The sequence below is a fragment of the Danaus plexippus genome, chromosome 15, assembly GCF_018135715.1.
Source record: "Danaus plexippus chromosome 15, MEX_DaPlex, whole genome shotgun sequence".
Classification (NCBI taxonomy): Eukaryota; Metazoa; Arthropoda; class Insecta; order Lepidoptera; family Nymphalidae; genus Danaus; species Danaus plexippus.
Window position 1 is genome coordinate 7,153,863 of NC_083547.1, and position 16,013 is coordinate 7,169,875.

The window sequence follows — 16,013 nt, forward strand, 5'->3', positions numbered from 1 at the left end:
CTCGTATAGTATACTCACTAATACAGGAATAACCTACTTACTCATTTTATTGAGGACATCTAACGTAGTACGCGCCAGGAAACCAAAACTCAAGCAAACCCCTCCAAACTTTTGAAGGGCTATTGATTAAAAAGAAAATGTATCGCTTTGTCCACCTGGATGATCATGCATCTGCGAGTAAGAAATACAATAAAAAAAGACCACCGGGCGACTGGTTGTTTGTTGATAAAAAGGGGATGGAGAAATTATATCATGCAATTCACTGCAAACCACCAAGTTCTTACCAAATTGTGGTTAGCAATAAGCCTTTTTTTTTCATTAACAGCCTAAATGTATTAGCAGTACTTCACACTCGAGCTAGTCCGTGTTTTGTAGAGACAAAATACATTTCGGGAGGAAAATTATAAAGGGAATATATATACACACTTATATATATATATATAGATATATATATCAACTTATTACAAAAGGAAGTGGTCTGGAATTTCCAATGATACATTGTCATCAGTTGGACTCAAGGTAAGCGGTTGTCTCTTGTCCTCGATAAGACATTCTTGTACTTTAGTGGCGTCTCTTTTCAAATTAATTTAACACCAGTAAAGCTTGAAAAATGAATTGATACTTTACCACAGCTATAATGTCATCTGCATAATCAATTACACCAAATAACTGTCCTTAAATTGCATCAAAATAGAGCTATAGAGAGGAGAGATACTTATTAGGTCGTCATTGGCTTAGGCAAGCAGCCAATAACAACTACTCAAAGACCAAAGTTAAAGACATTCAAATTAGAAATTCATGTAATCAGACCAATGATATAAACAAAAACTAAAAAAAAAAACAAATAAATCGAATAGAAGACCTTGTCGAAAAATTTAGAAATTTTAAGTGAACCTGTTTAAATCGGTTTATAATTAGCGAGGTCTTTTGGCAAGGGTAGAAGAATTTTAAGTTTCAACAGGGCAGATACGATACCAGTAATTCATAAAAGAAAACATCTCGAACGCAATTTTTTTTAAACACAATGGCTAGACTACCATCAGGGCAACTAGCATCGTTCACGTCAAAACTAGGCAGAGTTTTAAGTCCATGCTAATAAGAGATACAAACCTCTGTCATAGAAAAGCCACAGTCAGGTAAACTTTCAAAAGATTTAAACTTCCAAAGAAGTATAGCTATTTTAAATATAAATGTTAGAGCAGATTTTATTCACAATAATATTGCTATTAACATCAGAAGGTTTTAACCATTCGCTATTTCTCCATGAAATAACATGTCGACTTAAATTAAAACCTGGATAAGCGGCTGTAAAAAATATTTACTTTAAATAAAACCTTTTAATTCTGGAATTATTTCTTAAAAAAAGCAATAAAATCGATTTAATTTTTGATATATTTTATTATAGAACAGTGAAGAACCCTTGCCTCAAAGTGTCCTGGAATAAAATTTAAAATTTTGTTGATATTTTAAATTGCTTTATGTCATTCTTTAAATTTCCTATTTAAATATACTCTTAAGAAATACTTCCCACCCCTTAACGAAATAATCGTCTTTCCTCGAAGGTTTTAGTAGTATCGCAATACACACTAACAGCTTCCGATCTAACTTACGATACTTACTATATAAACTAAATGTATTTAAACAAAAAGCGGTAAGCGAGTTAATTAGACTTTATATATTTTGAAAACAAGTGCCGTATCATGTCATAACTGTACTCATCTATATTAAATTATAGTGTAACGTCATAAATTATGTACATATGTATGTGTTTCTTTAAATTTTTTAGTATATATGGCGTAATGAAATGAAAATGTGTTCAATGATTGCAATTAATCTATATGTGTAAATAAATCCATCGGATTATTCAAGTACAACATTAACATTAGCCAAAATAAAAGTTTAAAAGTATCAGTGATTTTAAGTAAATTACACTTAATGTTGTCAATGTGATAAGATCTAATATTTTATTCACAATAATATGTTTATTATTTTATCAGAACGCAAGCCCACTTGACAGTGTGCATTTTTCCTACACTTGTATATATAATGAAGAGTATTTATTAAAGTCGTCTATATTTTCAGACTATAATTAACGAGAGAAGTAGAAAATATAAGTAAAAATTAAAGCAATTTATATAAAAATTAATAATTTTCAGAAGAAGATAATGCTTTATTTTAGATGAAAGGGCATAAACAAGTAAGTCTCAGTAGCGCAGAACTTCGAAGACCTCGAGTAAATTATTGGCTTTTATAATTGTATCGCTTTAATTAATTGTCAACGATTACTCTTTAAGTAACAACTTGGGTCTTGAAATTTATGCTTTGTACATGCTCTGATAAATGTCTTGTTATTTTCTTACTTCAATCCTTTGGAGTAATAGAATATTTAAGAAATATGTAACGTTTACAGTAGTTAATACACCCGATACTGCTAGCGTAGAAGTTCGTGTATGGTGATACGAACCATCCGTGTCTAATTTCATATTTATTAGATACCACAAACAGACAAGGATACTGAATTATTCATATATGTTGCCTTCGTATTCATATGTGAGGAAAACTACACCTTTTGAATGTGTGCGTTTTGATTTGCTCACTTTGACACTACAATTTTTAGATTTAACTTAATTAAAATAAGATTTTTTTTATACAATATTTATTTTAATCTCTATTTGATAGAAATTCTCTTTTTATTTAGAGATAATTCATTATTAACATATATTAAAAATTTATAACAATAATATATTACAATCTACTTACATATGTAAATAATATTAGTATTTCTCATTACAACACGAAATATCCCTACGTACATAGACAAGGTAATATTCAGCGTGATCATTGAACCATGACCAGATATATTGACAATGTTACGTGTTTATTCCGATTCCTTAAAATATGTACCAGCTCACTACCAGGTTCTACAAAAAAAACGACTGGGCTATCATAGAAAGTAATGAGATCTAAAACTTTCGCGAGTATTCATTTAAATAAAACTAATATTTTTCGGTTTATACTACGCGTATTTTATTATTTTAAAAACCCACACACACACATGGTGATCACGGGCAGACGTGATGTAAATGTCTCACAGTTGATCCTGTTATTTATCATCATTAGGAATCCTGATGATACTTTGGGACATACTACTTAGAGAAAACCCACACATACGGATAGGTATCTCAATAGTAACTCACACCACTACCTTTTCCAGTTAGCTACCGTTGGCAAATCTTTGTTACAGAGAGGCCACCACCTTTGTGATGCTGACCATCTAGAGGCCGAGCTGCAGAATGTAAAACATCCTCTCACCACCAACAATCTGATAAACCCGGAAAGCAGTTTTCAATTGTATAAATAATGTCAGTAATTTTTAGGTCATTCATATTCTTATATCACATCTCCATCTCGAATCGCATTAGTTACGGTTCGTTAAGACTGAAAATCGACAGAGGATGTAAACTTGAAATGGCCCGTTTAACGATTTACTTATAAAATCCTGACGGTCATATGACCGTCATATATATATATCATTACTAAGTTGATAAAATAATTTTACTTATTTATACAAAACAGTTCTTTTCAATAAATATATTTTCAATGTTAAAGTTTGACAAACAGCTTTGTTGAATAGATGCCAAAATCTGTCAGCGATGATTGACATGAAAACTATGATCCAGGAATTCTACAAAATTTTACCTTAAATAAAGATATATTGTATTAAAAAACACATAATATACGTACATGTCACACATGTTATTAATACTGTAGCTGTTTTTAAAAAGGATACCAGCGTTATTAATTTGGTGCTTGGACAGAGTCTTGTTTAAAAGCTTGGATCATCATCATCATGTGTACTCGAAAAATATACTCATGTACGTGGGCATGACTGTACTTATTGGAGCTCACAATAAATATGTTGATGGCAGATAACAGTAATCCTGTTCACCCACTTGATTTTTAACATAAACATACGATTTGCCCCGATTATAGATAATAAAAAAATCTTCTCGGTTAACATAGAGATGTAAATATGTAGTCAAAAAATCCTTTATTCATACCTTTGTAGAGATTGCCATTTGTATATTGCATGCTAACAGATTAAATTGTTCAAGTGCTCACGTAACTTCAAGGGTTTGTATTAAAAGAAAAAGAAATAAAAAAACAGACAATGTATATATATAAGACTTTATATCGATTAAATAAGTATACGGTATTATATGAATAGCGTTTTGGGTCTCCTAAGAAATATAAAAACAGTTATCTCAACAATATAGCAAAAATAAATTAACAGTATTTTTTATTGTGTGTCATTCTATACACAGACCATATTATCCTTCACTGCCTTTACCAAGAAAAAATTGAAAGAAAACATTTGTTAAAAATTTTAAAAACAGACGTGGTATTTTAAAAAATATATTTATTAGTCTAATTGCCGGCTAACTTTAGTATAATTTATTATATGTCATTTTTTTTCTTATTTTTGTTGCCACAATTTACTTGTTATCAGGTAGGCATACGACCATGGTACAAGCTAAAGCTACTCAATCGTCCACATTTGATCCGTCAGTTAATACGTGACGTCTGGCAGCCCTGGGATCTTGCTCTAATAGCTTTTACTACACTTTACACTTAAATATATGTATATGTATAAGCTGATATTTATCAATGTATTATTTTTAAGTGTTGCTCAATGTTGTCAAAATTTCTATTAGAGATATTTAGAAGAAACATATACCATCGCCAGCACGTTTCTTGACATTTACAAGTAATGTGGTCTTTGAACTATTGCTTATAATGCTTATGTCCTCCAAAAGGTCTGTAGGTTTGATTTTGTATTAGGTCCTTGTTTATTATATATAGAGTTTTCGATAAGATCAAGTACGGTATGGTTTGGTACAGTAGATTCGAATATTTATTAAAATACACTAACGTGACATCTTATTTATCATATAGAACCTCATAATTTTTTGAAAATATTAACAAACCTTTCTTACTGATTTTGTTTTTAAAATAATTGCCCTAACAAAAAGAAAAATCTATGCAAATGATTAAGTAAGTGAGGCACAAAAGAAAAAGTTGCGATTATCAATTATTGTTTAAGAATTTTTCTAAAATCTGCTAGTACGAGCAACAAAAAGGAAATATTTTTCGAAGATAGATGGAAAAACTCAAGATAAGTAGAGGAAAACAATAATTTATTCTTTTGTGACCGTAGTGACCCTCGACGGCGGCACTCAATAGCTACTTTTCATTGTGAGCTCTACCCTATAGAAATTAAAAATTTATACACAATATCTGTGCCACAAATTAAAGTACGTATTACTTTATTATGTAAAACTGGCTTTAGCCCGCCACTTCTTCCGCGTTTCAATCGTTTTTCGTAAAAAAGTAGCTTATTATGTCCTTCCTCACGGTTCATTGATTTTGATGTAACAGACAGATTTACTTTCTAATTTATATAAATTAATTTGTTAATCCACAATACTGTGGAAAATTTTGTTATTAGTACAGGAACCGCAGAATATTATTATTAATAGCTGTACCCGCGACTCCGACAGCGTGTAACTCCTTATTTGTTATTAAGTTAATGTATTACTAATATTGTTTAGATCACTTTCACATGAGGCTTAAGTACCTATGGAACAAAAATACTTCAGCGCAAAGCTTCCGGGTAAACTGTGTTGAAATTTGACCTGTCCGGCACGTTAACATAAAGATTTCTAGAAATGCTAACCCTGAAAAAAGAGCGACGTATAACTCACCATGCGAGAAACAACTGACACCGAAATTTACTCCAGCAACACCAAAAGTCTGCCCTAGAGCCTTATTAATTTTCATTGTATAACAAACCGATACTGTAAATTGCGTTTTTTAAATAAGAATCGAAAATTATTTGATATTATGTGAATATTTGGAATAAAAGTGGTCTCTCCTGCACCGCAACCTGTCTAAATTTGTGCCTCGATTACATTTTGTAGCAACTGGGTTACTTTTAGCCGAGTTCCATTTCAAAAGTTGTGGTTGTCTTCAATTTCGGAACAGAATAATCGAAATGCCAATTTTTAAACAATTTTCATGAGTATTAAGTCCGGGCATATTTAAAGAATTTAAAAATTCTATCGGGTAATACATGACTTATTGTTCATCGACCATTCTAATTATGAAAATTTAAACTTTGCATTCCCCCTGTATATTAGACAGTATTTTATTTTTAATCTCAGATACCTGGTCATTGCAAGGAGGTAAAATGGGTCTTTCGCATAGCCAAGAATTGTCCCTTTTTAATATATTTGTTATGTCACGGTAAACCGACGATATAAGATGTTGTTGAGATTGCACTATACAACATAACTCAGGCGTCAAAATAAGTTTTCCTTGGTGTGGTTGTGCATGGGTACCCTCACCAATCTTTGAAAATATATCAGAAAATTCACGATCATCCGGGTTCTTTCCAGTTCTCACTCTCAGTCAATTGCACTGATTTTATATCACGCCACAAATAAGAGCTTTTTAGGCAAGCCCTAACTTCATCAGCTCAGGTTCCCCGTGGTGTTGCCGGTATGGTTTGTCGGAAATCACCACAAAATAAAACAGTGATACCGCCTATTTATCGATAATTTGGTCTTATATCCCTTAGAGTTCTGTGTACCGCTTCTACTCCTTTTCGATGGGCCATCGTACATTAATCCCATATGATTAAATTATACTCACGTAATACCATAGCTTTGTATCTATTTCTTGAAATACTACAGGTTGGACTTTCCGTGTGATCTAAACGAATTGGTATTTTAAACATAGTGTGAGCAGTTTTACCTCCTAGTAGCAATGTTGGAGCTGTACCTGGTAAAGCCACGGTAAGAGCAATTTTACTGAAAAAAATTCATAATTTTTTTTACATTATTTTCTTTTTTTTCGAGTTGCCGTTTAGAATGAGACTAATGAAGAGTAGATATTGCGGGAGACCTAGTGTCAAATGGTAAAGAAATTTTATTAGAAGTGATGGGTGTACAGATATACCAGTAGAAGTGGATCCAATGGAAACAGTGGATATTATGGGACCAACAAATGCTGCTGTTACAGTGGGTACAGCGGACATAGTATTGATGTTTTTTTGTGTTGTTGTAATGGGTCTTTTATTCATACTCTAAAGAATTTTCTCTTCTGCTACTGCGAAACTCACTGCAATATTTAATAAATCAGGGTCCCGACACCTTACGATTTGCGAAAGACGAGGGTGTAGCCAGGTTAAGAAGGTATGGGGAGCGAGATCCTCCACAGCTACTACACTGCCCGGAAGCTCTGTCTTTCGTCTAGTAGGTTTAAATAGATTAATGTCAGTTACAATTTTGGCTAAGCAGATTTCGATACGTACCGCGAATTGGTTAACTGTTTCTATTGAACTTTGCTCACATTCTCGTAATTCCGATAAAAGTTGGTACAGTGATTTTTTTCTCCGAATTGTTGTTTTATAAAATCTATAAATTGTTCGAATGATTTGAAAACTTTGATACTGCAAGTGGATTCGGCGCGACCTTCTAATTGACTTAATATATATTTAAATAATATTGGTTTCTGATTTTTAGTTGCGAGATTATACACGTATAGAATTAAAAGGGTTTAACTTTTCTCTTGTCCCATCAACGGTTTGTATGAATTTAAGTAAAACATTTAAGTCGACTTTTTCTTCTATTTCATATCGTTACGACGCAGTGCTAGAGACACTTGAGGTTTTCTCTTTTGATTCATTTTTTCACCCCTTTTATAAATAACACAACATTACCAATATAAAATAATATTATAAACTAGAGAAGCCTTCTGTACACCATGCAATTTAATTTTAATGTTTACAATGTTATTATCTCTATTATGAATAATGAAATATGAAACTGATACTAAAATATTGTACTGTAATGTAAAGTATTATTTTAAAGTATATTAATTTAATTATTGACGAAACTCTGAGTTCAATTTGTGAATATAGTCACTTATATTTGATACACGAACACAATAAACGGATAGTAGAACATGATGATCAGGCGCAATGATGGATTTCCGATGTTTGACTGGAACTTGAAGGTGCTTTCTTCTGTTCTATCAGACTTATAAATGTTGTAGATGGAGAAATTGTAGATTTTCAGCAACTTCTGATTATGTTTTGAAGACGTAGATTTATGTATATAATTCACCTTTGCGTGAGTCACTGAATGAGTCTTAATTAACAATAAATTATATTTAAAAAGAACTTATTTTTAAATATAAGTTCTTCTTAAATATAATTTATTGTTCATGGATTTTCTAAGCCCAACATTTTATGAGTTCTTCGAAGACGTATTTGGGTATGTAGGGATTTTCGTATCCCACCGCTGCCACCAAAAATGTCATATGAGAGTTCCGTAAGGAGTTTTTAAAAAGAAATTTAATTCACTTGATTTAATATTATATTAATGGAAATAGAAATAACAATGTTTTAAAAATGGATTTAGAATTATGACCGACTCGTATCGAGACTTCCCACAGTGTGTGTTATAATGAAAAATAAGTCTTTATTAAACATTATCTGTTTTGTTTTAGAATATGAGAATGCCACAAATGCCTATGTGGCATTCCTGTCACCCCTACCTCACAGATCTCAGGGGCATTAAAGGACGAAACGCGATCATAAAAAGCTATTTGACGCCTATTTTCTGTGGGTGGGTATACTACCCAGATTGAGCCAGCCCATGTTCGAGCTATAGTAACCTGACCACAACTGGGCTCTACCACCTCTAGAATATTATTATTATACTATGAGCCTAAAATAAAGCATAGCTTCTTATCTTAAATGCACGAAAATACTTTTAATAACTGTTTACATGATGATTTAAATTATATACAAATATATTCAATGTCCAGAGAAATTGACACGGCACTTCTACAAGTTAAAAAAATCCTTATGGATATTCCGTCAATTCGGACCGCTTTCTGAATATCACCATAAAAAGATATTATTATTGCCGAACTTTTTGGTAATTGTAACTCATTATTACATCATTTAATAGTCTGCATGCAAAAGAGTTATAATAACATGCCGGCGATATTTTTACCTGCAAACTCATCAAGATCAAATGAATAGAGCACGTCGCTGATATCAGTCCTATTAATTCGCTCCTCGTGGTAGTACGTGTACATGATAAATAAGTGATTTTATTTTATTTATGTTTTTTGTGATTATACTAGAATAGTGTTTGCGCTATGCAAGTTTTTAAAAGATCAACCTTTTGGGTAGCCCCTATAAATAAAAATATATCAAGGTAAGTATAATGAGACGAAACCTCTCAGCATTCCACGGATTCACCGTGCCGGTGCCAGGTCAACAGCGTTGCAGGGATAGGAGCTTCAACAGTGGCTGGGAGTTGCGACCCAGGTGTAGGTTTAAGGGGCCCCTATCTAACGCGAGCTCAACGCTCAACTCCACTGTCCAAGCTCTTCTCTCTACCTAACCAAATTTGAAATGAAACTACTAGGACTACCTTCGAAGCACGTTTCAAGAATGAACTGATATTAGTTCTTGATAGGCCCTAGTCTTTTCACAGGTTGTACAGATTTGGCTGTTATACCTCTGGCAGTAGTATTTAAATATAGTTTCATGTTTCATTCAAATAATACGTGAGTAGATTATTTAATTAATTTTAAATTGGGCAGCTTAAATTAAATATTTATGGAAGCAAAAATCCAGAACGTTTTCATTTTAGCGGTAACTAAAAGTTAATTTGGGACATAAATACTTTAATTATTTAACATTTGATTTTCGTCTAATCTTTTAAAATATATGAGAAACATAATAAAACTTTAGTCAGTATAATATCAGGTGTAAAAATAATTATTTATTCACATTTATTAATTCGAAATTAATCATAGCGTTTGAGGTACATTAATATAAAGTATTTTTAACAATAAAAAGTTAAAGGCATTAACATTTTCAGGTCCGTTTCCGTGCACAAAGTATCAGTAAATGTCGATGCCAAAGAAATTAAATTAAAGTCCTGGCGAGAAATACCAGGACCACCAACTCTACCTCTAATAGGACAATTGCACCATTTTTTTCCTGGAGGTCCGTTATTTTGTCTAGATTATTATTAGCTCGTTCATTATTTTTTTTGGACCTATACGGTCAGATTCAGGTCAGGTCATTTACATGTGTTTTATTTTTGGCGAAGCTGTTGCGTTGTATGAGGCTAAATTTATACCAAATTCTCTATTGTAGACAGCACACTATTATTCATTACACATATACATTAAAGTAATAATTATTAAAAAGGACCTAACACAATATTGTGGATTCATGTCAGCAACAGAAATGCTATAAAATAAAGACATGATTTCTATTTTTCATCTAAATAAGGGTGTGATATTTATTATAATATATAGCAATCAAAAATAACAACTGCTTTGTAATTGATTACTAAGTAGTTAAATAATATAGATAAATACTCAAAGATTATTAAAATATCTATAAGTGTTCAAATTCATGAAATATAATGAATAATTAATTTTAGACAAGCAAAAATTAAGGCTTCAAAATTAAAAGACTGAATTTGTCATGTATTGAATTATAATTTTGTCACATAATACCAACCATTTTATTGTAATACAATTTATTGACGATAAAAGTACAACAACATTAAATGTTTAAATTTATTAAATTATTTTTTTTATTTTTTATTTAACTTCATGCTACACATTAATTTTTATATTAGATATGGTAACAAGGGCCTACGTTCTAGGAATGTTGGAAGACGTTTCTAATTTGGGCGATGTGTTATACGAAAAATATGGGCCTATAGCAAAGTTAGATGGTGTATTTGGTGGAGAAACCGTCATATTTCTATTCGATGCAGAAGCCGCGTCTCAGGTAGATAATCTTTTTTTGGAAGAACAACTTTTAACTATGATAATTCATTCATAATTATTTTTTAAGGTCCTATGGGGAGAAAATAGGTTGCCTTACCGGCCGAGTTTTATTTCTTTGGAATATTATAGGAAGGTGTACAGTAATAAAGGGAAAACTGATATAGTGACAGGACTGGGGACAGAGTAAATATTTAATTTGCTTAAAATTATGAAATATCATTGATAAATGATGAAAAAAATATAATTTATTAATACTGTAATATATATTGAAATTCTGAATTAAGCATACAAAGCTTTTAACCATATTCAAAACGATAGATGTGAGAGAAAACGTTGCAATAAATTTCATAGATATTGAAAATTACTTCCTAGAAAAATAAAAAAAGTAAAAAGTGGAGAATTGGTTCTTGAAATATTCTGTTTGCATTTTATTCATACATAACAGCCATAGTAAACATATTCAATGTTTCAACTCTTTAATTTCTAGCCATGGTAAAGCTTGGAAAAAATTCCGATCAACAGTCAATCCAATTATGCTACAACCTAAAACCATTATTTTATACAGCAACACATTAAATGAAGTAGCGGAAGATATGATTAAAAGGTAGTCAAATTATAACACCGTATTGAAAATCAAATATACTTTGGAATTGTGGCGTGCGCTGAAAATGTTATATTTTTATTTCATATTTATTATAGATTGAAGTCCAAACGTAACGATAAGAATATGATTGAAGGAAAATTTGACGAAGAGATGAATCTATGGGCCTTGGAAACGATTGGAGTAGTCGCTCTTGGCGATCGACTAAACTGTTTCGATCCAAATTTGCCAGAAAACTCACCAGTCAAGAAAATGATACAGATAGTTCACAATATATTTAAATATGCAAACAAATTGGACTTTAACCCAAGCCTTTGGAAATATATCTCTACTCCGACGTTTAAAAAAGCTATGCAATGTTACGAAGATCAGATGATGTAAATATTTTATGAAACAGTTGTTTGATATAGTTTATGAATTTATATTAAAATTAATATACTTACAGGTTAAGTAGATATTTCATTGATAAAGCTATTGAAAAACTAGATGCAAAAAATAATAATGCTAATGAAGAAAAAGCAGTTTTGCAAAAATTACTTGAAATTGATAAGGATGTGGCAATAATTATGGCAAGCGATATGTTACTGGCAGGAGTGGATACGGTGAAATAACTAAATTTATATTTTTTATTATTTTAGAAAGATATTTATTTAGTAAAGTAGTTTCATATATAACTGATTATGTTATTTAAGTTCTATCTAGGATTGTAATGATTTATAAAATTTTTAGGCTGCAAATACGATAATTGCAACATTATATTTGCTTGCAACGAATCCGGACAAACAAGACAAATTGAGGGAAGAAATAAAATCGCAAAAAGTTAAAAAATACCTTAAGGCAGTATTAAAAGAATCTATGCGTATCTTACCTGTCGCTTCAGGAAATATGAGACTAACAACAAAGGATTATAATATTCTGGGGTATCACATCCCAAAAAACGTGTGTTTTTATAGTAACTTCATTTAATAAATAGCATTTTAATAATTATTTCGTAATATCTAACATTTTATTGTTCCAGGTGAAAGTTACTTTTCATCATCAAACAATGTCTAAATCGGACAAAAACTTTCCTAGACCATTGGAATATTTACCAGAACGATGGCTAGCAGAAAAGACTGATCCACTGTATTATGGAAATGCTCATCCATTTGCCTTTGTCCCTTTTGGATTCGGGATCCGAAGTTGTATAGGTAATTGGTAAAAAATTTAGATACCCGTTATTACATACCAATGATTTATCATCGATAATAATCAAAGACGATCATGAAGGTGTTAAATATGTACATAAAACATCATGAATTTCATTGTGTTTTTAAACAATACAAAATCCCCCTGGATATTTGTGCGTCGACCAGTCATATTTATGTATTCGTGAATTTTAAAGCGCATTGTGATGATAAACCTTACGATTCCTTGGGAAAAAACATCCCCAAAGACCATACCATCAAGGTCAACAAATATTACGAGCTCATTAACGAACTCACACGAAATAGGTTCGTCGTGGATTTATACGCTTTGACGGCTAAATCTCTCTACAACCTACTAAAAGACTTGGGCCTGTCCAGAACTCACATCAATTCATTCTTGGAACGTACTTCGAAGGCAGCCCTAGTAGGTTCTTTTCAAATTTAGTTTGGTAGAGAGAGGAGCTTGGGCAGTGGAGGTGAGCGTTTAACTCGCGTTAGATAGGGGCGTTAAACCCACACCTGGGTCGCAATTTCCAGGCACTGTTGAAGCTCCTCTCCCTGCAACGCGATGGACGCGGCACTCGCACGGTGAATCCGTCGAATGCTAAGAGGTTTCGTCTCTCTTGCAATATTTTATTTCTTTTTATATGAAATACAGAATTGTTAGAAAATTACTATCTTTTTGCATAATAATAATTAATTCCTTTTATTATTTCTGAGTGTGTCAACAAGATCTGTTTTTAAATAGTAAATTTTTAAGGTCTCATTACCGTGATTGGTTGCAGATTATTTTATTTGAATTGAGTTAATGTAAACGAAAATTTTAATTGTAAAATATCCCATATCACTTAAATCATTTTATTATTTTAGTAGAAATCACTTATTAAACAATGATGTATGATAAAACCTAACTGGTACTGTTTTACAAAATGCAGCTCTCTATATACTTAAATACAAACAGCACTGGTAAAAACGCAATTGATATCAATGAGAAAATAGATTTTAGATACATAGCAATCGATAGCATAATCAATCAATCAATGCCGATTGGACAAAAATAAATAAATATGTAATGACAAGAAAACATCATACTATCATATCGTACTTTTTAATCTAGACGAAGTAAGTGGTGAGAAGAAATAAAGAAGAATTAATGTAATGTATTTCCAAACAGGTCGACGTATAGCTGAATTGGAAATAGAAACCTTCCTTTCCAAAGTAATTGAGAATTTCCATGTAGAATGGTTCGGACCTCCGCTACGGTATCGAACTGCAGCCTTGAATTATATGTGTGAACCTTTTAACTTTATTTTTAAAGATGTTAAGTAATATTAAGTGCTTGTATAAAATAATATTATTATTAAAGTTAACAATAACGTTTTTATCTCGTTTTATAAAAGAAATGATTCAATGCGCGATAACTATTAGTGCAGCTATTGTTATTAAATAAAGGATTGTCATAATTTTGATTTTCTTATTTCTTTATTAGTATTTATGTTTTGTGAAATATATAACACAATATATATTTTAATGAAAGATAAGTTATTATTTCTTTATGATTTGATAGCCCATGAGGATGTTTAATAATTTTAATACAGTAGATTTTTGTTATATTTTATACAATTCAAATTATTGAATAGACCTTTTGCTTACAATCTTGTATTATTAATGTCTTTGAGCTGGGTCTTTGTTATTCGTTTGTTTGAAAAGATGTGAGAAATAATTTTGAAAACTAAAATGGTGTGGAACATTGTGTAATATAAAGTATTTTCTAAAGAAAATTCTCATTACTTGTTGTTAATATCCATATAGTAATTTGTAAAATTAGTCTGTTCCAACTACCATTTTATCTTAGTTCTTTACACCTCTAGTTTACATTACATTAGATTAGCTTTATGATATTTTATGTTATTTCAAATATCAGCGACACAACCAAGATTGGAACCTGTTACCCCTGGAATATTGTTTTCCAGTTGGCAACCTAAACTCAACTTGAACACGATTTTACGGTTATTACAAATTCTTTTTGAGTACATTACTCCAAATTTATTTTTGGGTCAGTATTTTAATTAAATGCACATTTTTATCTTATCTTGCAATGTAATTAAATAAATGTATTGATATCTAACTTTCGCTTTCCTTTTTTTTATTTTTATAAAAAACAAAATATTTAAATTTTTATTGATAAGGGAATACCTGGAGTGCCCTCTTAAATAAGGATGATCATTATTTCTAGTATCAGCATTTGAATGATCGTACCAGAAATAAGAGCAATAATAACGTTCGTGATAAGCCGTAATTTCCTCTCAGCATAGGTTTCGGACTCGCAAGATAATGTATGCCGTTCGTGGTCAGCCGTGAGCCGCAATTCTCGTTGTGAACCAGTTTCAGCGTCTCGGGATAACGCATGTTGTTCTCTGTCAATGGTCGCCTCCCGCTTTTTTATACCCTACCACCATAAGTCGCGTCGAGCTCGGCAATCATTATGCAAAAATAATCCTTATAGCATGATTCAGAATTCACGTGCGATGGCTTATTAGCGTATGGTATTCTATACCGATTTCTATGTTACTTTTTTATTGATTAGGTAATAATGTGAATTCTTTTTCTTTAGGGATGAGTTAGAGTATTAAACATGTAAAGAATAAACAAATATAATAATCAGTAAGCTCCGAACTGCTAAGCTATTGAGAGTTACACGTGTTATTGTGACTCAACCATAAAAGATAGGCATATGCTGTTGAGAGATATTGTTTATACGATTTAATCTTTTATATAGCTTTAGCCATTAAGATTGCACACGCGACGGAAGCTCAAAAAATGAAGTAATTTCTCCCTTTTTCTCAATATTTCCCTTCACAGCTCTGCTCCCGTTGATTGTAGCGTGATGAAAAGTCTACTATAACCTGCCCAGGAGTATGAAATATAATTGTACAAAGTTTTGTTAAAATCCGTCAAGTAGTTTTTGTTTCTATAAAGAACATATAGACAGACAGACAAACAGACAAAAATTTTACTGATTGCATTTTTGGCATCAGTATCGCTAACTAGTAATTACAGAATTTGACGTGTCATTTTTGTTTATACCTACTTATTATGTCTTATTTTTTTTATCTTTTGAATAAATTGGCTATTCCAACCAACCGCTACCTTTAACTGGTATCAGCCTGTTTTTGTTTTTTCCGAAATACACCATTAAGCATTAATACATAATTTATTTTTATTGGTTGCACTAAAACGATGCTTAATTACTGTTTGATTGAAAAAAAGTTACTATTATGAAGACCGGTATAAATACCCTTCAGTATAAAAAAAACGTTTAAACACTCATG

The 16,013-nt window shown here is 31.4% G+C and overlaps 1 protein-coding gene across 1 annotated transcript; it reads left to right on the forward strand.

Moving 5' to 3' along the window:
- The first annotated feature begins 9,141 nt into the window (after nucleotides 1–9,141).
- LOC133319212 (cytochrome P450 CYP12A2-like) lies at nucleotides 9,142–14,342 on the forward strand. Its single transcript, XM_061522761.1, has 10 exons — nucleotides 9,142–9,293; nucleotides 9,966–10,093; nucleotides 10,767–10,894; nucleotides 10,961–11,076; nucleotides 11,381–11,497; nucleotides 11,593–11,871; nucleotides 11,940–12,096; nucleotides 12,224–12,433; nucleotides 12,513–12,684; nucleotides 13,856–14,342. Exons 1-10 carry the CDS (start codon nucleotides 9,235–9,237, stop codon nucleotides 14,008–14,010), a joined length of 1,521 nt encoding a protein of 506 aa, XP_061378745.1. The 5' UTR covers nucleotides 9,142–9,234; the 3' UTR covers nucleotides 14,011–14,342.
- Nucleotides 14,343–16,013: the final 1,671 nt, after the last annotated feature.

What these genes read in the sequence shown, in the direction of transcription:
- LOC133319212 (XM_061522761.1), top strand. Translation starts at nt 9,235, where the DNA reads ATGCAAGTTTTTAAAAGATCAACCTTTTGGGTAGCCCCTATAAATAAA. An exon ending in GCACCATTTTTTTCCTGGAG is followed by an intron (nt 10,094 to 10,766) that starts GTCCGTTATTTT and finishes CCTACGTTCTAG; the next exon opens with GAATGTTGGAAGACGTTTCT. An exon ending in CGGGATCCGAAGTTGTATAG is followed by an intron (nt 12,685 to 13,855) that starts GTAATTGGTAAA and finishes ATTTCCAAACAG; the next exon opens with GTCGACGTATAGCTGAATTG.